The sequence below is a fragment of the Chiloscyllium punctatum genome, chromosome 16, assembly GCF_047496795.1.
Source record: "Chiloscyllium punctatum isolate Juve2018m chromosome 16, sChiPun1.3, whole genome shotgun sequence".
Lineage (NCBI taxonomy): Eukaryota > Metazoa > Chordata > Chondrichthyes > Orectolobiformes > Hemiscylliidae > Chiloscyllium > Chiloscyllium punctatum.
The window spans coordinates 13824634-13850172 of NC_092754.1; the positions used below are offsets into that span (position 1 = coordinate 13824634).

The 25539-nt window shown below is 41.5% G+C and overlaps 1 protein-coding gene across 4 annotated transcripts in view; it reads right to left on the reverse strand.

The window, feature by feature from the left end:
* The window catches only part of LOC140486975 (uncharacterized), a 436936-nt gene that overhangs the window by 150049 nt on the left and 261348 nt on the right, over nucleotides 1-25539 (reverse strand). For all 4 annotated transcript variants that reach the window (XM_072586267.1, XM_072586266.1, XM_072586268.1 and 1 more), the window contains one exon: nucleotides 852-974. In XM_072586267.1, the coding sequence (XP_072442368.1) occupies nucleotides 852-974 (123 nt within the window). The remainder of the gene's footprint in view (nucleotides 1-851; nucleotides 975-25539) is intronic.

Consider the following 25539-nt stretch of genomic DNA (forward strand, 5'->3'; position numbering starts at 1 on the left):
ACTATCTGAGGTGGGCACAGATCAACCTCTATAAACATTCATTAAAAAAAATACTAATCAATTAAAGTATGGATGATTTGACAACAAAAAGGCTGGTGAGAGGCATGCATTATGTCCTTACTTCCACTCCTATGTCTTACGGTTTTGTGTAAATAGTGAGAACCACGGTACGGGAACAAAGAGACTGTTTGAGAAGGGAACTGGGCAATTGCAGTGTTCATATAGGGTTTCTCATGTCAGAAATATCTTGTGAGGAAAAACAAATGGACATTGGGCAAAAGGAAAGAAAGACAAAGAGTGAGAGAATCAGGGACTGGGGTCAAAAGAGCTTTAAAAGGTTTTTAAGGAAGTTTTCAAATGCAGAAAAGGGAGAAGGTGAGACACAGAAACTTGCACAAGAGACCAAACAGCAACGATGGAAGATAGCAAATAGGAGTCATGGAGCAGATCAGTATCTGAGTAAAAGTTTCAAGCCTGGTCTGAAGGAATAGATGAAATAGGGGAGAGATGGAATAAATGCATTCAATGGACAAAAAGCCAGGACAGTGAGGCTAGTGAATGAGTAAAGTGCAGATAGTGTGTTACATGTGGTATTTAAGATGAAAGTAGGAGAAACCTGTTAGGACACCATAGGAAACAAGTTAACAACATGGCGTCAGTGTAAGAAGAGTGGAAAGGGAATAATAATACTTCAAAAGTGATCTTGATGACCTAATGCCCAGGTACTTGGAGGGATTCTCAAGCTGGGGAGGAATGCTGACACTTCCTTGGACAGGAATGGGCTTCAGAGCCATAACAGATTGCCAGAGATTTGCAATTAGATACGGTCAGTCTGTATGTGCAATACTCACCAATACAGGTACGCCCATCAGTGTGAAGCCGGAACCCTGGTTTACACTCACAGTAATGGGACTCCTGGGTATTTATGCATTTGTGCTGACAACCTCCGTTATGGACTTGGCACTCATCCACATCTGCAGAGGTTAGAGGGAGAAAAAAAAAACACAATCATAAGTCAGAAGAACAAGGGCAGGTCATTGTGTGCTGATAGAATGTCTTTAATAATGATCAGGGCCAGATTGATAAGCGAACAGTCCAATGCCAAGTCAGTTTCAGTCTTAGTTCATCCCAGGCCTTTATGTGTTTCAGTAGCAAATATGCAACACTATCAACATGTACCAAGAGTAAACATGGATCAGTGCCAGAGCAGCAGCAGTGACAGACCTGTTATCAGTGGCAAACCTAAGTCAATGCCAGATCTGCATCAGTAGCAAGTCAGTTCCAATCTTTGGTTTGTACATATACAGGATAAATACCACTGGCAGTTCAGGATCATTAGCTGAACTGTACCAATTCAAACCTCTATTAGTAACTGATCTTTATCAACCCTAGACTGTGTCACTGCCAGGCTAACACAAATGCTACCCCTGCTCCAGGGCCAAACTTGTACTCGTGGCAAACAAGTATCTGTGGTAACCCTCGACTAACGTCATACCATTGCCAGTCAAGTGCATATACCAACTGCAGACCTGCACCAGTGGCAGACCAATGGCCTGAGATCATGGTTAGATACTTCATGGGCTAACAAAACATTTCCAATCTGAGAAAATACCAAAGCTCTCTCTGAAAACCGCTCACCTCCATTTATTTCCCTGATATGACTCAGAACTTGTTTGTTTGCAGAGACTAAGCTGGTTTCAGAGCTTCAGATAGCACGAGTTTCAGAGGTAAGTTGAGTATTTTGGCAGATTTGTGACCCTCAGGTCTGGAGGTGTTCAAGGCTAACACAGTCTCTTAGTTTTACATAGCTCCTGTCAGAAATCAGTGAGAATTTAGTGGAGCCCACTAGGCAAGATAGCAGGCAGACTCAGAAAATCATGTGGCAACCTGGTGGGCTGCACAGTGGCTCAGTGGTCAGCACTGCTGCCTCATAGCACCAGGGTCCCTGGTTCGATTCCAGCCTCGGGCGACTGTCCGTGTGGAGTTGCACATTCTCCCTGGGTCTGCATGGATTTCCTCCGGGTGCTCTGGTTTCCTCCCACAGTCCAAAGATGTGCGGTCAGGTGAATTGGCCATGCTAAATTGCCCACAGTGTTAGGTGCATTAGTCAGAGGGAAATGGGTCTGGGTGGGTTACTCTTCACTGGGTCAGTGTGGACTTGTTGGGCCAAAGGGCCTGTTTCCACACTGTAGGGAATCTAATCTATTCTTCAAAAAAAACCCCATGCACTAAATCTAGGAAACAGGAAAACTGTCCAATGTTAAATGAGTAGCGGGCTGTGGCAATGCGAGAAACTGACCTAGCAGCAAGAAAGCATTTAGTTTCTTTAAATAACAATGATGCATATCTTGGCTTGTATTCTCCTGCATACAGAAAATTGAGAAGTGATATATTGAATTTTAAAATGTTAAAAGGATTTAATCAGGTAGATACAGAGAACTGTCTGGAGGGAGGGTCTTGATAGGAAAGGCTGAGAGACTTGGGTTTGTTCTCAATGGAAAGAAGAAGGCTAAGGAGGGATTTGATAGACACATACAGGATGATCAGAGGATTAGATAGGGTAGACAGTGAAAGTCTTTTTCATAGGGTGATGACATCAGCTTGTACGAGGGGGCATAACTACAAATTGAGGGGTGATAGATTTAAAACAGATGTCAGAGGCAGATTCTTTACTCAGAGAGTGGTAAGGGCATGGAATGCCCTACCTGCTAATGTAGTCAACTCAGCCACATTAGGGAGATTTAAACAATCCTTAGATAAGCACATGGATGATTTTGGGATAGTATAGGGGGACGAGCTGAGAATAGTTCACAGGTTGGCGCAGCATCGAGGGCCAATGGACCTGTTCTGCGCTGTATTGTTCTATGTTCTAATTGTTTCTGCTGGTGAGGTGATGGAAAGAGACCATTCAGCTCTTCAAACCTGCTCCGTCACTCAATCTAATCTGTACCTCAACTCTATTTGTCCGCTTCTGAACCACATCCCTTGATACCCTTCCCAACAAAAATCTATTGTTTTCAGCAGTGAACATTTTAATTGCCCCGGACATTCCACACTTACTTAGGAAAGATTCACAGGTTTTACTAGTCTTTGTGAGAAGAAATGCTCTGTGATTCATTCCTGCCGAGCCCTTGATCCTCTCACTCTTCATTGCTCAGTCCCTGTTTAATATTCTTGCAGTGATGTACCAGCTGTCTCCAGTGGATTCATCTTACTTGCCTTGGGCAGATGGAGGCTAAGGTATCAGATTGTAAACTGCAAATTCAGCAGCAATTAGCTCAAAGTGTTTCAATGTGTTCATTCCAAAATAAATGCTCCAGAAAGGGAAGAATTAAAGTGACAGTCCTTCATCCAGGACCCTTGAGGTGTAACATCTTGAATCAAATCAGGCATATGGTAAATAGGGTATTCATTTGATAACTGATTATGTTTACATTTGTCTGGAGGACTTTTGTACCAACAGGAAATGTGATCAGTTTGCCTGAAGATTAGGTTTTTAGTTACTTTGTTTTGTTATTTGTTCCCAAGACCCAGTCAAAGCCTACGCTAACATCCAAGCAAATACATTGATATTCCAAAAGGATAAAGTTTTCACTCCTGATATCCACCCCACCCACTTTATGAAGAGTAGGCAAGCTCACCTGGGATGGTTTACAGAGTTACAAAGTGGAAGCCTAGAGGTCTATTGGAAGCAAAGAGAGCGCCACCCTTCAGTTACTCTTGCGAATTTGAAAAGTCTAGCTTCAGCCAGCAATGTGGCAGCAACAACATGATCCTCTTGTCTCCCCTGTGTCTCCTGCCACCAAGGGGCATTACAGCAGCAATGACATATGAACCCCATCATATTCACTTTACTCATCAATGAACAGACAGTCTGATTTGGATTTACTCTTGATTGTTTGACGGGATGCTATAGGTTGCACTGTGCCTAATGTGACACACATCCACACTGGCGTGGGACAGTGGAGGGAAAGATTTACTTTGTATCTAGTTCATGCTGCATCTGTCCTGGGAGTGGGTAATGGGACAACATCTTTATATTTGTTATACATTCACTGGGAGTAGAAATAGAAAAGTTATACACTCCAGTATTGGCATCAGCTCAATGTAACAACAAAAGCAATAATAGCATAATTCAATTTACTGAATTCATGAGAATAAATCTCACAATTTATGGTCTTCATACCCTGGCATCTGGTTTTATCAATTACCAGAGTATTCCTTTTTTTAATTTGAAAGATGGTAGTCTGGTTTATGAAATGGTTTCATTAACACTGAATTTATTTCTCAGGTGCTGTCATGCTGACAATATAAAAATAACAGTCATACTCCAGCTTTTGCTTTGAAAGAACTTAAACACCGCAAGTGAAATTAACATCTGCCAATCTTCAGCCTAGCTTTGCACTGGATTCACAACTCGTTTTCCTGATGCTTCTGAATGAGTTGTTTGCAATTCAATGCTGGCTTACACTCAGCTTTTCCTTTTAATCTTTAAGTGTTAGTTGCTGCCAACATTCAAGGGTAATTCTGCATTATTCCCCTCATAAACATGTTCCTCTGGGAGGTGAAGTAGGCGTGTGTGGAATTTTGCAACAGTCAGCATTTTGAATCAGTTTCTGTTCATCCATCATATTAACACACAATGAGCAATTCTCTGAGCTATTTAATTGCAAACCAATTAAAAAAAAACTTTCAAGGACAATTTCAGCATTCATTGAGAGGACTGAGCGAGGTGAGCACCCTCGCAGAGAATTGGACAGACAGGTGGCAGACCCTAACAGGACTCAGGACATAAACAAGACCTCAGTACACAAATACCAAGTGGTCACTACTTACTGAAGTTCTATCTGTCCCTGGTGTTGCAAAGGATGGGACTGGCCTGTTGCCACAGAATGCTGCAAGCAGCTGGACCATTCGTATCACCTGGTCTTTGTGGAGAAATTAGTGAAGAGAAACCCTTTTGACCACAAGTCCATCAGGAAGTGGTCAGCATGTACCATACTCGAGATCGTGTGGGAAAAGGAGAAACTGGATCTTGTCGGGTTGTACTCTGAGCAGACCGTCAAAGTCATTTGGCAGAATACCTCTTTGCCAGAACCTTCTAACAAGCATCAAAACATTGCTTGGCTGGTAGTGAGAAGGGCACTACTTGTGAGATCCTTAATATACACCTGGACTCTCTGCACCACTGCACGTTGTCCTTGAAGCAGCTGCGGAGACAGTGGGTAGATACTGTCACACATCTCCTGCTGGAATGTGCCTTTGCTAAAGAGGTCTGGAGAAAGTTGCAGTGATTTTCCTTGAGGTTTGTTCCAAGCAACTCCATGACACAAGATGCTACGGTTTGTTCCCCGGGACACAAACAGAGATAAACATTGACTACACCTGGAGGACCACCAACACTGTGACAGACAGTCTTTGGTTTGCCCAAAACTTGTTAGTCTTCCAGAAAAAGGAGCTGACCTCAACCAGGTGTTGTAGACTGGCACACTCAAAGGTCCAGGACTATGTGCTGAGGGGTGCACTAAAGTCTGAAGCAGCTGCTCCAAGGTATAGTGGGGAAAGACTGGTCTGAGTTCTTTCTGTCAAAGTTAAATGGGAGTCCGCCCCTCGTGCTCAAACTGATGTAAATAAGGTTTTTTACAAGTTTGTTTGTTGGACAGAGTCAAACTCCAACATTTATTTGTTTCTTCTTATACTACTGTACAGACCCAAACTGCTTCATTGACTACATATGTACTAAAGATATTTTTATGAATAAAGTACATTTTTGAAATAAAACAAATTGGATTTATCCAATTCATAAATAAAACTATGGGTAAATTAAAAGCATGGGTCCATATTCAGTTTAGTTAAGGTCTGTCTGGGGGAGCTCAGGCAGATCCTGCACTATGTGAGAAATCCAGGACACCACTGGTCTCCAGCTTGAGCAACTTGAGATCTTGGCCTTGCAGCTTGAGTGCTAACTGAGTAGAACTATGGTGCATTCACGAGGCTGAGAGGTTCGTGGATAATATGCTTCAAGATGTGGTCACCCTGCAGCTTAAGCAAGTGTTTGTAGAAAAGCAATGGCAATATCAATAAAGGAATCAAATACAACACCAAGGAGTGACTTTATCTTGGAAAAACCATCAAATGAGATTATATGGGTAGAAATAAAAAAAAACACTAATGTGTGTGTACCATTGGCCAAACAGTCAGGAGATTGAGGATCAAATATGGAATCAAATTCAGAGAAGTATAAAATAAATAATAAGAAATTTTAAGTAGAGACATATCATGTGGGCTATTTAGTGTGCAAGGTCGGGAGTGTACAAAATTCTTAAATTGCATCCAGGAGAAAGTTTTTAGTCAGTAAATAGAAAGCCCAACAAGAGAGATGGCAGTTCTGGGCTTAATATTTGGAAATGAGCCTGGGCAGTTGGAAGGTGTATCAGTTTGGGAGCATTTTGGAAATAGTGACCATAATTCAGTTAGATTTAGGATAGTTATAGAAAAAGGAGAAGGATGAGCTTGGAAGGAATTTACTAAACAAAGGTTTGATTTGCCCCAAGTGGACTTGGTACAGCTGCTTGCAGATCAAATTGTATCAGTGCAGGGGGAGGCATTCAAGTAGGAAATAGTGAGAACAGAGGGCAAATATGTTCCCACAAAGACATAGCAAGGAATGAAGGCCAGAGAACCATGGATGTCAAGGACATAAAGGTTAGGATTAAGAAAGAAAAAAAGAGAAGCTTATGTCAGATACAGAGGGCTCAATACAGCAGATTCTCTGGAAGAATATAACTAGTGAGGTTGTTGTGGTTCTGTTCGCCGAGCTGGGAATTTGTGTTGCAAACGTTTCGTCCCCTGTCTAGGTGACATCCTCAGTGCTTGGGAGCCTCCTGTGAAGCGCTTCTGTGATGTTTCCTCCGGCATACCAATGTAGTGTACAAAATCCCATGCAAGGACTGCACAAAACACTACATAGGACAAACAGGAAGACAGCTAACGATCCGCATCCATGAACACCAACTAGCCACGAAAAGACACGACCAGCTATCCTTAGTAGCCACACACGCAGATGACAAGCAACATGAACTCAACTGGAACAACACTACTATTATAGGGCGAGCCAAACAGAGAACAGCCAGGGAATTCCTAGAGGCATGGCACTCATCCACAGACTCTATCAACAAACACATCGACCTGGACCCAATATACCGGCCACTGCAGCGGACAGCTGGAACTGACAACCGGAAGCGGCAGAGACAGGCCACTATAAATGCTGGAGGAAACAGCACAGAAGCGCTTCACAGGAGGCTCCCAAGCACTGAGGATGTCACCTAGACAGGGGACGAAACATCTGCAACAGAAATTCCCAGCTCGACGAACAGAACCACAACAACGAGCACCCGAGCTACAAATCTTCTCCCAAACTTTGAATAACTAGTGAGGGGAGAGTCTTAAAAAAGGAAATTAGAAACGACAGGAGAGTACACAATAACGCATTGGCAGGTAAAGAAAAACTCAAAGATTTTTTTTAAAAACATGAAAATCAAAGGAATAATTAGGGAAAGAGTAGGCAACATAGAGGTACTCTCTGTGTGGACCTAGAAAACATGGAGAAAGTGAGGACTGCAGAAGCTGGACAGTCAGAGCCGAAAAGGGAACATAGGGAACGCTGGAAAAGCACAGCAGGTCAGGCAGCATCCGAGGAGCAGGAGAGTCAACGTTTCGGGCATAAGCCTTTGATGGAGGGCTTATGCCCGAAATATAGACTCTCCTGTTCCTGCTGTGCTTTACCAGCACCATCCTTTTTGACTAGAAAACACGGACACAATACTCAACGAACACTTCGCATCTGTCTTCACAATGGATAAAGACAACACAGGGAAAGACATTAGGGTTATAGGCTGTAAAATATTAAAAGAAATGAACATAAAGAGAAAGGAGTTACCAACAGATTTAGCAGCCTTACAAGTAGATAAATCTGCAAGCTGAGGAGATGTAACTCAGGCTGTTAAGGGAGGCAGTGAGGAGATAGGAGGACCCTAAGCAGTAATTTTCAAATCTTCTCTGGTCACAGGTCACAAGATAACTCTAAACTGCAGAAGGATATCAATGAACTAGTCAGCTGAGAACAACAACGGCAAATGGAAGTAATGTACCTGAGGACGGCTAACAAGGCAACAGATTACATTATTACAAGTACTGAAGATCAGAGGAAGCTTAGTATGCATTTCCCCAGATGCCAGTAGATAGCAAGGCAGGTAGATAAGGTGGATAAAGAGGCATAGAGTATACTTGTCTTTATTAGCCAGGACACAGAAGACAAGAGACAGGAGGTTATGCCGGAACTTTATAAAACACTGGATAGGCCACAACTGTAACACTGTATATAGTTCAGGTCATCACATTACAGGAAGGATACGGTTAGATGAGAAAGTGTGCAGAGGAAATTTAGCAGGATGTTGCCTGGGCAGGATAGTTTGAGCTATAAGGACAAATTGGATCAGCTGGGTTTGACTTCCTTCGAGAATCGAAGCTTGAGATAGGGCCTGATTGAGGTGTATAAGATTATGCAGGGCATAGATAAGATAGATAGGAAGGCACATTTCCCCTTATTAAGGGGGGGGGGGGGTTCAATAACCAGGAGGCATAGATTTAAGTTAAGAGGCTAAGAGGAGAATTCTGTGGCCAGAGTCTGAAACTCAATGCCTGACGAGTGGTTGAGTTAGAAACTTTCATAACATTTAAGCAGTATTTAGATATTCACTTGTGTTGCCATGGCCTCCAGGACTATGATCTAAATGCCCAGGAAATCTGACCTTTGCGGACACAATGGGCCGAATAGCCTCCTTCTGTGTGGTAAACATCCCCACGTCTATTTAAAAGTGGAACAATACTTTCTGGTTTCTCTTTCCAACTCCAAAGAGAACGTTGTGTCTGTCAAATTGACATTGTGCATGACAAACATGGGCCTCATGTTCAAAGTTTAGTGCATTTTTCATTTTTGATTTGAGAGGCCGAGGCTCAGTACAGAAAACAGAAGGGTTTAATGGCTTTTTTAGAGTATTGCATGTAATGGTGACAGGCTTAATAATCCAGTGCTACATTATATCTAATCAGTGCAAAAGTATTGTACCATGTAATATAAACATACACAGCTAGTACTTTTCTCACTCACTATTTCTTGATAGCGTTCTGTTTCTCTTGTTCCTTCCAGGGTCTTGAAGTTGATCTTGAGGTGGCTGCTGAAATATTCTGTGAATTAGCCCTTTGTTTGCCTTAAATTAAAGATCCCAGAATTGCCGTACTGCTGGAACCAAAGATCGGGGGCGGAGCTGCGGTGGGGATAGCAGATAAATAAGACTGAGGATACAAGTAACTGAACTTCAGAGTTGCTTCAGTTTGCAGAAGGTGGTGATCAGGAGGCCATTAAAGTACTGGAGTCTGGGAGTTACAAAGTCATGGATATGGTTTACAGCAGCAAACAGGACCATGTTCATTTTTCATGGAATATGAATATCACCAAGAAGGGCATTTGTTTCCCTCTCTAATAGAGTCATGTCCTTGAACTTAATGGTTTGCAAGGGTATTTCAGATGTCAGGTAAAAGTGAAACACATGTTTGGTCTGGAGTTACATGTAGGCTAGCCCAGTTAAAGTTGGCAGATTTCTTCCCTAAAGGTGACCAGCAAACCAGCTAGGTTTTTGCAAACATCACTGAGACTAGTGTTCAGTTCTAGAATTATTAATTGAATTTAAATTCCATCAGCTCATGGTGTGATTTGAACCTAGCTTGGCCTTCTAGTTTAGAAACATTAGCACAATATCACTACCTCCCCTGAAAGCTAGACAATGATGTTACAGGAAAAATGATGATTGTGGTAACAGAATAGATATAATGTTGGGCTCAGCTCAGAATCAAATTGTCTGGTTCAAACTGGGACTGTGATCAGAAAGGGGCAAGATTAGATTAGATTACTTACAGTGTGGAAACAGGCCCTTCGGCCCAACAAGTCCACACCGCCCCGCCGAAGCGTTACCCACCCATACCCCTCCATCTACATTTTACCCCTTACCTAACACTATGGGCAATTTAGCATGGCCAATTCACCTGGCCTGCACATCTTTGTGATTGTGGGAGGAAACCGGAGCACCCGGAGGAAACCCACGCAGACACGGGGAGAATGTGCAAACTCCACACAGTCAGTCGCCTGAGGCGGGAATTGAACCCGGGTCTCAGGCGCTGTGAGGCAGCAGTGCTAACCACTGTGCCACCGCGCCGCCCACAGGAATACCTAGCGAAGGAATACCTAGCAAGGAATACCTAGCGAAGAAACAGCATTCTTGGTGGGAAATAATGACAATAGTTTTGGTCTTACACTGTTCACGGTTTAGGTGGAGAATATTTCTCCTCATCTATCATTGGATGTCAGACAAGCAACATAACAAATAAGAGCCTATTGAGGGCTTCAGATAGGAGGTAGGGAGTTAGAATTAGGTATTATCAGTGTAAATATGGAACCTCACAGTGTGGTGCAAAAAAGGACTCTACCTTTTTCCTGTTGATTCTTCAACCAGACTTAGAGCAGAAAATCCACAAAGCAGCTGCTCGGATTTTGACCCTGGCTCTGACAGGACAGATCTAAAGCAATGATTTATCTATTTGATGGTTAGGCTGCACTGAACGTTCCCAAAGCATCTGGCATATTGTACAGCTATACAAGTATTATACGTATATGTTATCAAAAATATATATTAATTATTTTTTTAAATTCTCAAGGTCAGTTTCCCAGTTTGGGGCCTTATTAGATTCTCAGCAATGCTATATTATTTAGGGTGTGGCAACACAGCATTTAGAAAATCATTTGGGCAAATGTAGCACAAAATTATAGGAGGGAATCAATATTTAACAAATCTATTACAGGTAGCTCTTCTATAATGTGATGGTTGCATTCATGTGCAACTCCGCATTACAGAAAAATCGCAATTTAGAGACAGTGCTTAAGGTGTTGGTGATGTAATCACATTCCAGTTAACACACGTCTTGAAAGTGTGTACTTTAGAAACAGTGTCCCCAGTTCATCTGTCGTGTGACAGCAAATTCATGTTAACAATTTGCACATTATAGCAGAGCGACCTGTAGCATTCTTTTGGGCAGATAAGGAGTAACCGGTGGATGCAATGTATTTGGATTTTCAATAAAATATACATGAGGATAATACACAAAATTAGAGCTCATGGTTTTGGTATAATAACTTGGATTAAGGATTTGTTAATCAATAAAGTAGGAATAGATGGACCATTTTAGGATTAACAGGCAGGAGCTAGTAAGATATCACATGGATCTATGCTTGGGCTCCAGCTGTTTAGAATGCGTATCAATGACTTAGTTGAGAGGACTGAAGAAAATGTATGCAAGAATGTACGTAAGTTTGCCAATGATATAAAGTTATGTCGTCTCATTCTTGTTTTCAAATTTCTCCATGGCATTGCCTTTTCGTATTTCTGCAATCTTCTTTTAATCTACAACCAATGACACCTATAATTTTCTTTCGTGAAGCATGGTATATTAGTTTAAGCACATAGGGCATTTAAATTTTTACATAGACGTGCATGTACACTTAAAACAGTTTACCTAAACTCAACCTACGTGGGATCCTTCCTACCATAACCTTCTCAAGTGTAACCTGTGATGGGTAATAAAAGAAATCTTTTCAGAAGCTTGCATATCCTAACAATAAACACTAATCGAGTGGAATGCATAATGTTAGATCATTGAATTCAGTCAGACTAAGCCAAATGCCTAGCAAAGTTATAGAAGAAAGTAAGAACTATTATATCCTTAGAGCAATTCAAATCACTTCACAGCCAATGAATTAATTTGAAGTGTCGTCACTGTTTTGTTTTATAGGCAAACAGACCACAGCATGGCCTTACAAACAGCAAATGAGACCAGTTAATCAATTTTGTGTAGGGGATGAATGTTAGCCAAGGCACCATGTGTATTCCCTGCTCTTTACTAAATCATACCATAATAGCCACTTCTAATAATGCAGCATTCTCTCAGTAGTGCACAGGAAATATTGACCTAGATTGCATCTTGGATCCCATATCGTTCTGACGAGAGCAAGGAGAATATTGCCAACAGAACCAGGTTAAAATCACATTTGGAATACATTAATTCCGCAGACTAGGTTTTCAATTGCTTGCTTAAATTCTAATTCGCTTTGAGGTGATGATCATCAGTTCCCTGCAAGTTAATAGAAATCCATAGACTGACATTGTTCAACATGCTTCTAACTCTGTATCTGATTATTTCTTAAAGGAACAACAACATGCCACTACTGCCATGAAGCTGTCTCTTTAATTCAGTGTTAATTCCAATAAATTGAAAGAGTGCCCAAGCTAACATATCATTTAAACATATATTCAACAATGCATAAATTAGACATAATCACCTTTTTAGGTATTTCTCAAAACACCTGTAGATTCCCACTTCCCACAGGGGGGCTAGCACAAGAGTCAACATGGAGACATTGCTATACAAAGCACCATAATTAACTGGAAACAAAACACCCTTGTGTTACATTGCTTACGTCTTGTGGTATTGTGGATTTGCATAATATCATAAAGATTTTGTTCTGAAAGTACTGTTCTTTGCTTCCTCATCCAAGTCACCATTTTTTACATGTGAGGAGACGATGAGGTACAAGGAGCTTCCAGTGCCTCAAAGGGCTGCACACCAGCATGAGTTAGGCTCTTCAGGGGAAAGTCCCCAGCTCAGAGATAGTCTTCAGGAAGGTAGAAGATTGGGGTAACATTTAAATATGAAAATGAAAAACACAGCAACAAATTAGCTTTGGGGATTGCCGACAAATATGAATGGCCTGCAATCAAGGGACACATCAATCCACCTTATGATGATTTGATGAAAAGTAAGTTAATATAATGATTCATATCACTGGTGGAATCTGTGAATCTGTTCTCCCCAAATAAGATAAACCACCGAGAAAGACATGCAAAATTGCATTGAAGTCAAATCCATTAATGGGAAATGGCCTAAATGGTTTATTTGATTTACTGTAAGTTTGTAATTGTATCCAGCATCACTGCAAAGCCAATAATTACATCATTCACCATAGCTATCCATCACAAGATTCTATCATTAAGTATTGTTACTGTTAAAAACAAAACTGTTATTCTAAATCCATAGAGCACTGTACTCTCTGTCACAGAATATGAGCTCATTGGACAGGAGAATTGGTCAGAGAGATCAGGGTCTATCATTCTAGGTCTAAAGGTTTTGATTGTTAGATGTTAAATTAGTAGAAAATCAGCTCCTTATTGCCCCATTACATCTGACCCTCCACATCAGGTGAGGGTCAGTTCTTGGCATTTTGCCAGATGATTATTTTCTTTAATTGTTTAGAAGAATAATTTTACATCTTTCGGGTATTTGTGTACCTTGTCTGTGGTTTTGAGGTGTGCTGACATGGGGCAGTACAATTAAGTGCCCCTGCTTGCCCTGTTTCCAAATTCTGGGGGCTCCACACAATTCCACTCAAGGATACAGTTGTAGATTGGCAACAAGTTGGAGTCCACCATTCCAACAGGATTAAAATGTAGCATATTGTTCCAAACACAAGCCTTTGCCATCTAGAATAGGAAGGGCAGCTTGCATGTTGCACTCCAAGCCTTACACCTTCCTGAATTGGAACTGTATTGCAGTTCCTTCATTGAAGCTGAGTCAAAATCCTGCAACCTCCTTCCTAACAGTACAGCTGTGGGCTGCAACAATTCAAGAAAGCAGCTCACCATCATCTTATCAAAGACACTTAGGGATGGTCAATGAATGTTGGCTTGGCTAGTTATACCCATATCCAGTGAACAAATTTTTAAAAATCGATTCTCAACATTACAAAGCATTGATTCAACGCATGGATGGATGGATTAGAGCACATTATGGTCCCATGCCATACAGATTAAGAAGATTGCCAAGTTCGGTATTTCCTGATACACACAGCAACAGCAAATCCCTTGAGACTGTTTTGCAATTCTATTAAATCTCACCTAAACTAGCCTTAGTTGACTCAAGGTGAGACTGTGGTGAGGACACCACAATTTGCCTTGTTGTCTCTTGGCCTTGGGGCCAGCAGCAGCGACAGGTCTATTTGCTGACATATGCTGGAAGCTGCATATGTATAAACGTCAGGTGAGAACAAACTCATGTTCAATTGTAGTGCAGACAAAATTCATTGCCAGGCTTCTACATGGGTTACATACAGGATGCCTGCTAATACCTAGGGACTGTAGCTCTGCATAAGGCACTCATTGGGTTTTGCCTTTTGTACTCAAGCACAAAGTCCATAATTAAACTCCCCACCCCTGACCTCTTTATTCACTCTAATGGACAAGAAAGTCATAAACTGAAGAGAGCAGAAAAGTAAAGACCCCGACACTTAGAGTTGCTTAGAGCTTTATAAAGGCTACAGCACACAAACCAGCCATTCTACCTGACTGTTAATGGCTTTATTTTCCAAAAAAGCTTCCTTCCATACCTCACTGCTTCTCTCACTCTTGAGGAGAGGAACAGAGAACAAACAATATCTAAAAATGTCTATATTTCAGGAACGATGTTGGCCTGTTCAGTTTTTTTTTAATGCAAATGAAGCATGCTGTCAGAACTGTAATTGAGAATACATAGTTAGTGAACAGCCTAATCTGAGCTGGCTTCAGCAGTGTCGAAACAACTGTTAGTGAACTCCGAAGCAGAGTTATATACAATGAGAGCCAATGTCTCTTGAGAAATGTGTCATTTGGCCAGCCTAATGTTTGTGACTGTTGTAGCAGCTCAATAAATATCAGACAGGCAACAAGTTGAAAACACAACCTCAATCCAATATCATTGGCTTGGCCAGAATGTATACTGGAGCATCACAGTAAACCATAGTGTTTCTCAAATTCAGTCATTACTAACAATCTATTCTCAACTTCTCATCAACACTAGCTCAATTGCCCCAAAACTCACTGAAAGCTCTGTTACAGATGACAACAGTATGTCTCAGAAAGCAGTCCAGGGAACACATTCAGCAGCCTCTGGGCTCCAGTTTGTCATAGGGAATTTTAATTGCGTCTTATAACAGGATATATTTTGACTTGCTAGAATTGGGGTTAACAGAATGCTAACATAGAATTACATAGCATGTATAGATCAGTAACAGACCTCTCAGTCCAACAGGTCCATGCCTAAGTTTATGTTGCACACAAGTCTCCTCTCACACAATCAATATATCCTACGATTTCTTTCTCACTTGTGTTCACCTCACTTTCCCCTTAAATACATCTCAGTTACTCGTTGTGGTAACAGCTAGTACATTCTCACTGTTCTTTTTAATTCTTTATTAAAATTTGTTAGTGACCATCTTATATTTATGGCTCTTGCTTTTGATCTTCCCCACAAATGAAAACAAACACCTTCTTAATTTAAAAGTCCTCCATTAGATCATCCCTCAACCATCTCTTTGCTGCAGAATATACTGCATGGATTCTGCCTGTCCTGATAACTGAACAACACTCACTTGAACAAGCATTCTGGGGTTCTGCACTTGTAAAACTGTCCCAAGCATAAGCTAGAAGTGAGGAGGGAAGCAATTGGATGGAATAAAGCAAGTAGCTCAGAGCCCGAACAGTTAAATTACATACTCTACAATATCACAAGAATTTGCTTTGCTCGACAGTAATAATTCACAAGAAAACAAAGAATGAAGACCAGCTGCATCAGAATTAAAGAAAGAGAGAAAAGGAAATCTGTTCCTTATTTACTCTATAATTACTTTAATGGTTTTAGGGCAAATTGGCTCCTGGGATAATCAAATATTGTGTAACATAGTCTGAATAATGTAAGTACAAGGTTTGTGTGTGAGCTATATTGCTATATTGCCTGTACCTCGCCACTCCACTATCCCACAAACAGAGTAGTAAATAGAGATTTCAGTAATTCTATCCAGGTAAATTGCAGGCTGGTTTCACCAAGGAAATCCACCATTAACTCTTTAAGATGTAATTTACGTCAACATTAAATCAGCCCACTGCCTGCCATCAGGCCAATTGCTAGTGGAAAATATAAGAGACCATCAGTGGGAGTCTTAATGTGTCATGTGGCAACTGTGATTACAAGGAAGGAGATTGCTTAATTGTGACCAGGTTGATGAAGCTATAATTTTAGGATTAGCTTTTTGGATAGGGACACAATTGGATTCCAGCTAGTGCCAATGTTCCATGTTGGCACATTTCTCATTCTAGTTAATACCATGAGTGCTCAGTGACCTTTGGTGACCTGACAAACTGACAGTTTCATTCAAAAATGATGGAAAACAATCAGCTAAACTTTCTCACTATTCGGAGACGTTTCACTTTGCTGAGTAGGGGAACTGGCTATTTATTGTTCTCCCTCTTCTCACTCATTAACTTCAACACTACATCAACTCAAGAGACTGTATCCAGTGCCACTTTAGAACCAGTCACTACAAGATTAGGATCAAAAGCAAGGGATTCGCTGTAGCTCAACGGTTAGCTCTCTCATCCCTGAGGCAGAAGTCATGTATTCAAGACTGTTTCAAAGGACTTGAACATATAGTCCAGACACCCACCAAGTTCTGTCCTGAAGACCTGCAATCTTTTGGAGTGATGTTAACCTGAGGCTCTGACTGTTGTTTCAGATGGCACTATCACAAAGAAGAACTGATGAGATTGCCAGTGCAAACTATCGTGTCCAATTCAAGACATCAGACTGAGCTCCGCTATGAGCAAGTTAGCCTAAAAACTAAATAACTTACTTTCTACACAAGTTCTGTGGCAGGTGGTTCTGGAATCAAGAGGGGAAAACTTACTTACTTGACCTTATCCTCATCAATCTACCTGTTCTTCATGTATTTGGCAAAGACAGTTTTGGCAGGAGTGACCCCCACAGAGTTCCTGTGGAGACAGACTCCTGTCTTCTGATTGAGGTTACCTTCCATCAGGTTGTATGGCACTACCAGCTTAGTAAATGGAGTAGATTCAAACAGATTTAGCAACTCAGAAATGGTCACCCATGAGATACTGTGACCCTCAAGAGAACTGTATTGAACTTTAACTTGTAACTTCATAGACCAGCATTCCCCCACTCCCCCACTCAAGCTAGACAATCAGTCCTCACTCAAGGAAGACTGTATGAGGGTATGCTTAAAAATGAGATGTCAACACAATGAGGTGTTAACACAAGCTACAATACAGGACTACATACATACCAAACAGCAGAAGCAGCACACAATTCCACAACCAACAGATCAGATTTAAGCTCTGTATTCTTACCTCATCTAGTTGTGAATGATGGTAAACAATTAGACAATGAGCAAGAGGAGGCCTCACAAACTTTCCTTAGTGATGGGGAAGCTCTGCACATCAGTCAGACAAAAGACTGAAGCACATGCAAATATTTTCAGCCAGAAGTGCCAAGTGGATGACATGGAGATGGCAACTATACCAGTCTTCACCCAATTTGATTGATTCCATGATGATATTAAGAAACAGCTGGAAGCCCGGACAACATTACGGCAACTGTTCCAGACTTAGCTGAGCCCCCAGCCAAGCTGTTCTAGTGCAGCTGCAACACTGGCCATTACCCAACAGTATGGAAATTGCCCAGGTATGTCCTGTCCAAAAACAGCAGGATAAATTACAATAAGAATTCAGAAGAGAAAGAGAATGTTAGTCTTCATCACAAACTGACTTGAGCACAAGACAAAGAATTCTTGCTTTGGTTGTATAGAACACTGGTCAGACTGCACCTGAAGTTTTGCATTCAGTTCTGGTTCCTTTGTCTAAGGAAGGGGATGCTTGCCATAGATGAAGTGTAATTGAGTTTCATCAAGTTGATTCATGTGATGGTGAGAACATTCTATGTGAAGAAAGGGAGGTGACCCAATCTGTATTATCCAGCAATTCGAAGAATAAGGGGCAAACGCATAGAAACCTAAAAAATCCCTAAAGGAACAGACAGAGAATATGCAGAAAGGATGCTTCTCCTGGCTAAGGGACATACAACTGGGGAGCATGCTTTTAGAATGAAAGAACCAAGATCAGGAGGAACCTCTTTGCTCAGAGAGTGGTGAATCTGTGGAACTCGCCATTCTGAAGAACTGTGGAAGTTCTGTCATGAAGTAAGTTCACAACATATTGCTAGATTTCCAGTTATGAATGGCATCAAGGGATTGCGTGGGAATATGGCATTGAGATAGATGATCAGCCACGATTTAGAATGACAGAGCAGGCTCAAATTGTTGAACGACCTCTTCCTGCTCCTATGTTCCTAAACCCATCCCAGTTAATTATCATCATATTGGTCTACTCTGGATCATCAGTAAGGAGCATCAACACTGCTATCAAGTAACATTTATTCAGTAATAACCTGTTGACTGATGCGCAATTTGGATTTTACAAAGGCCACTAAGATCCTGATCTCATTATAGTCCTGTTCTAATAATGGATAAAGGAGCTGAGCTCCAGGAGTGAGGTGAGAGTGACTGCCTTTGACAACAAGAAGCATTTGACAAAGTTTGGCAGCATAGAAGCCCAACAAAATTGGACCCAATGGGTATTGGGGGATACTGCTCTGCTGGCTGGATTCATATCTAACACAAAGGAAGAAAGTTGTAGTTGGTGGTGTTTGAGATCAATTATCTCAGTCCCAGGATATCAATGTAAGAGTTCTTCAGAGAAGTGTCTAATCCCATCCAACTTCGGCCACCCTTCACTGATCTTTCTTCCATCATAAAGTCAGATTTGGACATGTTTGCTGATGATTGCACAATCCTCAGTATCATCTACAACTCAGCAGATACTGAAGCAGTCCATGTCCATATACCTGGGCAACATCTATGCTTAGGATGATAAGTGTCAAGGACCATTCCTGCCACATAAGTGCCAGGCAATGACCATCTCCAATAAGAGAAAATCTAACCTGTTCCCTTGGCATTCAATGGCAGCAACATTACTGAATCCCCAACTATCAACATCCTGGGGTCACTGTTGACCAGAAATTGAACTGGACCAGTCACATAAACACTGTGGTACACAATCAGGTCAAAACTGTGAATTCTGCAGTGAGTAACTAATTTCCTAACTCTCAAAAGCCTGTCCACCATCTATATGGCACATGTTAGGCATGTGATGAAATGTGCACTGTTTGTTTGGATAAGTCCAACACCAACCACATCATCTATAACAAAGATCATTTGACTGGTACACTTACTTCGCCTTAAGAATATTCATTTTCCAACGTGTTTGTACAGTAACAGAGTGTACCATCTACTATATGCACTTCAGTATCTCACCAAGGATCATTCAATACTACCTTCCAAACTTGTGACTTCTGCCATCTGGAAGAACAAAACAAGCAAATAGATGGGAGCTCCATTACCTGTAAATTCCTAAACAAGCCACACATCATCTTGACTGGGAATTATATCACCATTACTTCACTGTTGTGGGGTCAAAATCTTGGAAATCACTTTTTAACAGCACTGTGAATGTACCTAAACCTGGTGGATTTCACCAGTCCAAGAATGCCCAGGTCACCACCATCTTTCACCCCTTGCCCAGCCTCTCAAGGGCATTTAAAGATCGGTAATAAATGTTGCCCTGGTCAGTGATGCCCACATAACGTAAACAAATAAAAGAAAAGCAGGGCAGTACACCCCGACCTCAAATTCACCTGGACCATCTCAGACTCCTCCCTCCCCTTCCCAGACCTTTTCATTTCTATCTCGGGCGACCGAATCAACACGGACATTTACTATAAACTGACCGAATCCCACAGCTACCTAGACTACACCTCCTCCCACCCTGGCCCCTGTAAAAATGCCATCCCATATTCCCAATTCCTTCATCTCCGCCGCATCTGCTCCCAGGAGGACCAGTTCCAATACCATACAACCCAGATGGCCTCTTCCTCAAAGGCCGCAATTTCCCCCTAGACATGGTCGACGATGCCCTCCACCGCATCTCCTCCACTTCCCGCTGCTCCGCCCTTGAGCCCCGCCCCTCCAACCACCACCAGGATAGAACCCCATTGGTCCTCACCTACCACCCCACCAACCTCCATATACAGCGTATCATACGCCGTCATTTCCGCCACCTCCAAACGGACCCCACCACCAGGGATATATTTCCCTTCCCTCCCCTATCAGCGTTCTGGAAAGACCACTCCCTCCGTGACTCCCTCGTCAGGTCCACACCCCCCACCAACCCAACCCCTACTCCCGGCACCTTCCCCTGCAACCGCAAGAAATGCAAAACTTGCGCCCACACCTCCCCCCTTACTTCCCTCCAAGGCCCCAAGGGATACTTCCATATCCGCCACAAATTCACCTGCACCTCCACACACATCATTTATTGCATCCGATGTGGCCTCCTCTATATTGGGGAGACAGGCCGCCTACTTGCGGAACGTTTTAGAGAACACCTCTGGGACACACGGACCAACCAACCCAACCATCCCGTGGCTCAACAATTCAACTCCCCCTCCCACTCCACCAAGGACATGCAGGTCCTTGGACTCCTCCATCGCCAGACCATAGCAACACGACGGTTGGAGGAAGAGCGCCTCATCTTCCGCCTAGGAACCCTCCATCCACAAGGGATGAACTCAGATTTCTCCAGTTTCCTCATTTCCCCTCCCCCCACCTTGTCTCAGTCAAATCCCTCGAACTCAGCACCTGCAATCTTCTTCCTGACCTCTCCGCCCCCACCTCACTCTGGTCTATCACCCTCACCTTGACCTCCTTCCACCTATTGCATTTCCAACGCCCCTCCCCCAAGTCCCTCCCCCCAACCTTTTATCTTAGCCTGCTGGACACACTTTCCTTATTCCTGAAGAAGGGCTGATGCCCGAAACGTCGATTCTCCTGTTCCTTGGATGCTGCCTGACCTGCTGCGCTTTTCCAGCAACACATTTTCAGCTCTGATCTCTAGTATCTGCAGTCCTCCCTTTTTCCAGTACAATTAATTGGATCACTCTTTGAAACACACTTAAGGCACAAATGGTCTTATCATGCCTGTTGCAATTCCGTGATTCTATGATATTTGCCCAAGCCAATATTATACCTAACCCAACATAACTGAAAGAGATCATCTGGATGTTATTTCATTGTGCATATTCACAACCTAAGCACATTCCAATGCATTTTACAGTTAATAACATACTTCTAAATTATAGACACTGTTCTCTTCTAGCTCAGTTTGGCAATATAGCAACCAATTTGCTAATAAAGAGAAATGAGATAAATGACTGGACAGCCATTTATGATTGGTTTTTTAAATGATTTTGATTGCGAGGTAAGTTTTGACCAAGAGACTGCCATAAACTCCCCTGCTCTTCTTCAAAGTAATGACAACAGATCTTTTACATCTTTCCAAAAAAGAAATGGTGGTTTTGGTTAAATGTGTTACTCAAACAAACAAAAAATCCAGCAACCAGCACTACGCAGTGCCTCAATGGAATATCATCATAGGATAAGCCTTAATAATGATTTTTGAAACCAAAATCTTCTGAGTCACAAATGACCAATGCAATGATTGTAATCATTTTATGTTGAGTGGCCTAGGATCTCCAGGGAAACCTTGATAACGAATACACGGACTGTGGTTGATCCGCGCAAATATCAGCCAGTTTTGTGGAACAAACTCTCAGTGTCTGCAGTACATTTGCTGTAGGTCTTTGAGGATTGACCACTCCTTTGAGTGCAGTAATCAGAGTTGATTACTTGTACTGTCACTCAGATTGCCACTGATCACTGCTCATTAGACTCACAAGCCAAAGCAATGCTTCAAAAGTTAATCACTTTTCCCTGAAGTATTTGGCTTGTGATTGCAAATTCTATGGAGCAGTCTGAAAGAATAATTCAGGAGCTGAACTGTGTGGAATTAGGGTCAGAGGTTAATATTGGTCAAGGGGGTGACAGTAAAGGACAGAGGATTATGAGGCACCAATGCTTTAGGATAGGCACATTTCGGGTGTAAGTGAGGCTTCTAAAAGATAGTGTAGTTGAAGAGATTGTTGCAAGGAAAATGCAGTCCCTTTAATTATAGCATCACAGTCCATTAAGCAAAAATGTTAACAAATGTTTTTACAATGTCTATATGAAGACACACTGTGCACAAGGTTGTGTGCTGGAATGCATCTTTGAATAAATCATTGTAGTTAAAAGGGTATTTTACCTTTTTGCCTTCCTTCCTGAAAAAAACAGAAAAGTTAAACAAACCGCTGTGTCCCCTAAACACAAGCTTAAGGTGTAAGAGTGACACATAACCCCTATCTGTGGATAGTGTTTATCTGCCTGAGACAGCGGTTTCAGCAAAAGCAATGATGGGGTGAGATGTAAAGAAACTGCAGACTCCAAAGGTCGACAGATTCATTATTAGCTAAACACCTAGAATAGGAGCACCAGTTGCTGGCAAGTGTGAATTGCTAAAAAGAATAACTGTAACTGAAATAAGGCATACTTAAAAGAGAGATTGAAAGAAAATAAACTTGCATTTCATGCTGCTCATTGCTATTCTGGTAAACTTGTTGGCAACATCAAAGTTGCTAGAATTAAGTTATACCGAAAGTCAGAAGTTAGTAGAAAATTACTTCAGTAGTATAAAACTGTGGCTCAATCCCAACTTGTGTACTGCATTCAGTTCTGAGCACCAGATTCCAGGAAGGATCTATTTTGTAGGAGAGTATCAAATGCAGATTCACCAAAGTTATACTTGTACTACAATTTGAGAATAGTTTACACACTGCCATTTTAAATGAGCCTATTCAGACATTCTGTGGCACACCTAATGGGTCTGAGTTTTGAACTGCTGTGTTGTCACTTCGGGAGATTACATGGCTTTCAGATTGGGTAGATAGAGTCTGTGTTCTAATGCATTAGGTTGTGACAACTGCAAAGTGCATGGGCCAGTGCATCATTAATGTTTCGGCTGACATTTTTTTATAAGCAAGTGTATCCCTGGACATGCATCCATTTGAACATGTCCACCTTTAAAAGGGGTCCAACGGAGGAAGTGGATCTCTCTTTCTTCTATCTGGGTTTGAAACAAGCCAGTAGGAACAGGAAATGAAATTCAGGCATGATGCTCCAGTTCCATTGTTTGTGTGCTACAGTTCCATTGTTTGTGTGCTACAGCTAATACAGCTCTGCATTTCTATTTCTTTAAAAGGTGCAAATGTAATGAACATCTTTTCAATGGGCGCATGTTTCTTTCCAAAGGAAATCCCAACGGAATCAATCAGGGCACTACCTTTCTGAAGTGGATCCCAACAAAGTTCAAACCAAATCAATCACATCAAACATTTATTGTCAGTACCAGATGTTTTGACTGCTTTAGCTGGTTGGCCATTATATTTGCATCTGATACAAGTGAAGCCTGCTGCACCTCAATGGCCTCAACTAAAGCTAGAGGAAATGACAAGAATGAGAGAATTAAATCAGAGCAATGATCCTTTTGGATCCTGAAATCTCTTCACGGCAGACTTTAGGACTGGGATTAATTCCCTCAAAATCCTCCTTTATGAACACGGCTAATTAGGGAAGGTTTTCGGATGTGGCAGTAAATCAAATACAATGCCACAACTAAAGAGATTTGCTCACAATGAGAGTAATATTGTGCCCATTTGTGTAATAGGAGTAGGCAGTTACAAAAAGACGGAAGGAACAAGTGAGTGGGCAAAACTGTGACAGATGGAGTTCAATGCAGTAAGTGTGAGAACATCCATTTTGGAGTGATGAAAGACAAATAATAATATTTTCTCAAGCATGAGGGACCAGAAGTTGTGCAGAAATATACAAATCAAACTGATGTTAAAGCCACCAAAAGTAATCAAAGCAGCTAATGTAATATTAACATTCTACATAAGGGCACTAAATAAGGACATGAAATTCTGTTTCAGTTGTACAGGCCTTTGATCAGACCATATCTGGAGCATTGTGTTCAATTTTGAGTCCTGCCCATCAAGGAAGATGTATTGATCTTGAAGGGAATATTGTGCATATTCACCAAAACTAAACCAGGGCTAAAAGGATTAAATTATGGGGACAGGTTGAATAAATATGCTTTCCTTTGCTTTGAATTTAGAAGGTTGTGATCAGATCTGACTGAGATACGTTAAATGATAAAAATTGATAGAGTAACTATTTCTTTTAGTCAAAAAATCTAGGAAAAATGGGAACAATCTAAAGGTAAATGGGATTAAGGGACAGATCAGTCTTGGATCTCAGAGTAGAAGAATAGGTTCAAGATACTGAATGGCCAACCAGGTCCTATGCTTGGTTTTCTGCCAAGATTCCTCATTAGGACCAAGCGCATATTTTAATAAATACTCACTGACTTTAACATGAAAACAGTTAAAGCCAACCCCGTTCACAATTCTGTCACAACTATATGCTCTAATATTTCCAGATTGTTACGGAATAAGACCATAAGACATGGGAGCAGAAATTAGGCCATTCAGCCCATCAAGTCCACTCCACCATTCAATCATGGATAATAAGTTTCTCAACCTTATTCTTCCGTTTTCTCCCCATAACACTGCTGTGGGGATCCCCTTGGTATCAAGAACCTATCTATCTCAGTCTTAAATACACTCAATGACCTGGCCTCCACGGCCTTCTGTGGTAATGAATTCTATGGATTCACCATTCCCTGGCTGGAGAAGTTTCTCCTTATCTCAAATGAGAGTAAACATACCTATGACTCAACTAAACCAGTCAACATTCTCATGTGTAATGTAAGCCTTCACAATGCTGAATGTATTACACTCATATGTAACCACTATTTCAGATCTCTGCACTTCACTGACTCCCAAAGTTTGATAGACAGGGATTCAAGATGAAAACATGTAATGTTTCAAGGAAGAGATGAACATTAACATTTCAAATGTTGGTGGTGTTCCAATATCTTCAAATTGACCTTTTGGGCATTGGAGAGTTTTGGAACAGGCAACTGATAGATAAATAATGATTGAGATAAAGGACAAGGAATAAGGTAATATTGCTAGCACCATGTTAGAGAAACATTTGGAATCTCCTACTCTTGCCTCCTGGTCAACACAATGATGGATTTTAGAGACCACTCATGGGGGAAGAATTTTCTTTGGAGAGAATTGTCACATTAGCAATTTCCTGGGCAACCTTTCTAAAGAGGAGATAGTTATTGTGGACAGGCTGTAGAAAGATATTTGCTGTTTGTCTCTGGAGAGGGTATTCTATTTCCAGGAGGATATGTACTATTGTCATGGTTCTGCAACGTGGTGCTTCTCTAACAAAATCTAATGCCTGTCAGTCTATTTATCTTTGACTCATGTTGCTTAACATTATTATATAAAGATTAGACAGTATATCCTGTTGAAGCAACTTCCATGATAGTACATCGATCATACTGACTTACAGTTGAGCATGTAGCTTGGCCTGAGTGATGACCAAATGTCTCCTGGGTTTAAGTGAACCAACCTCCAACACTC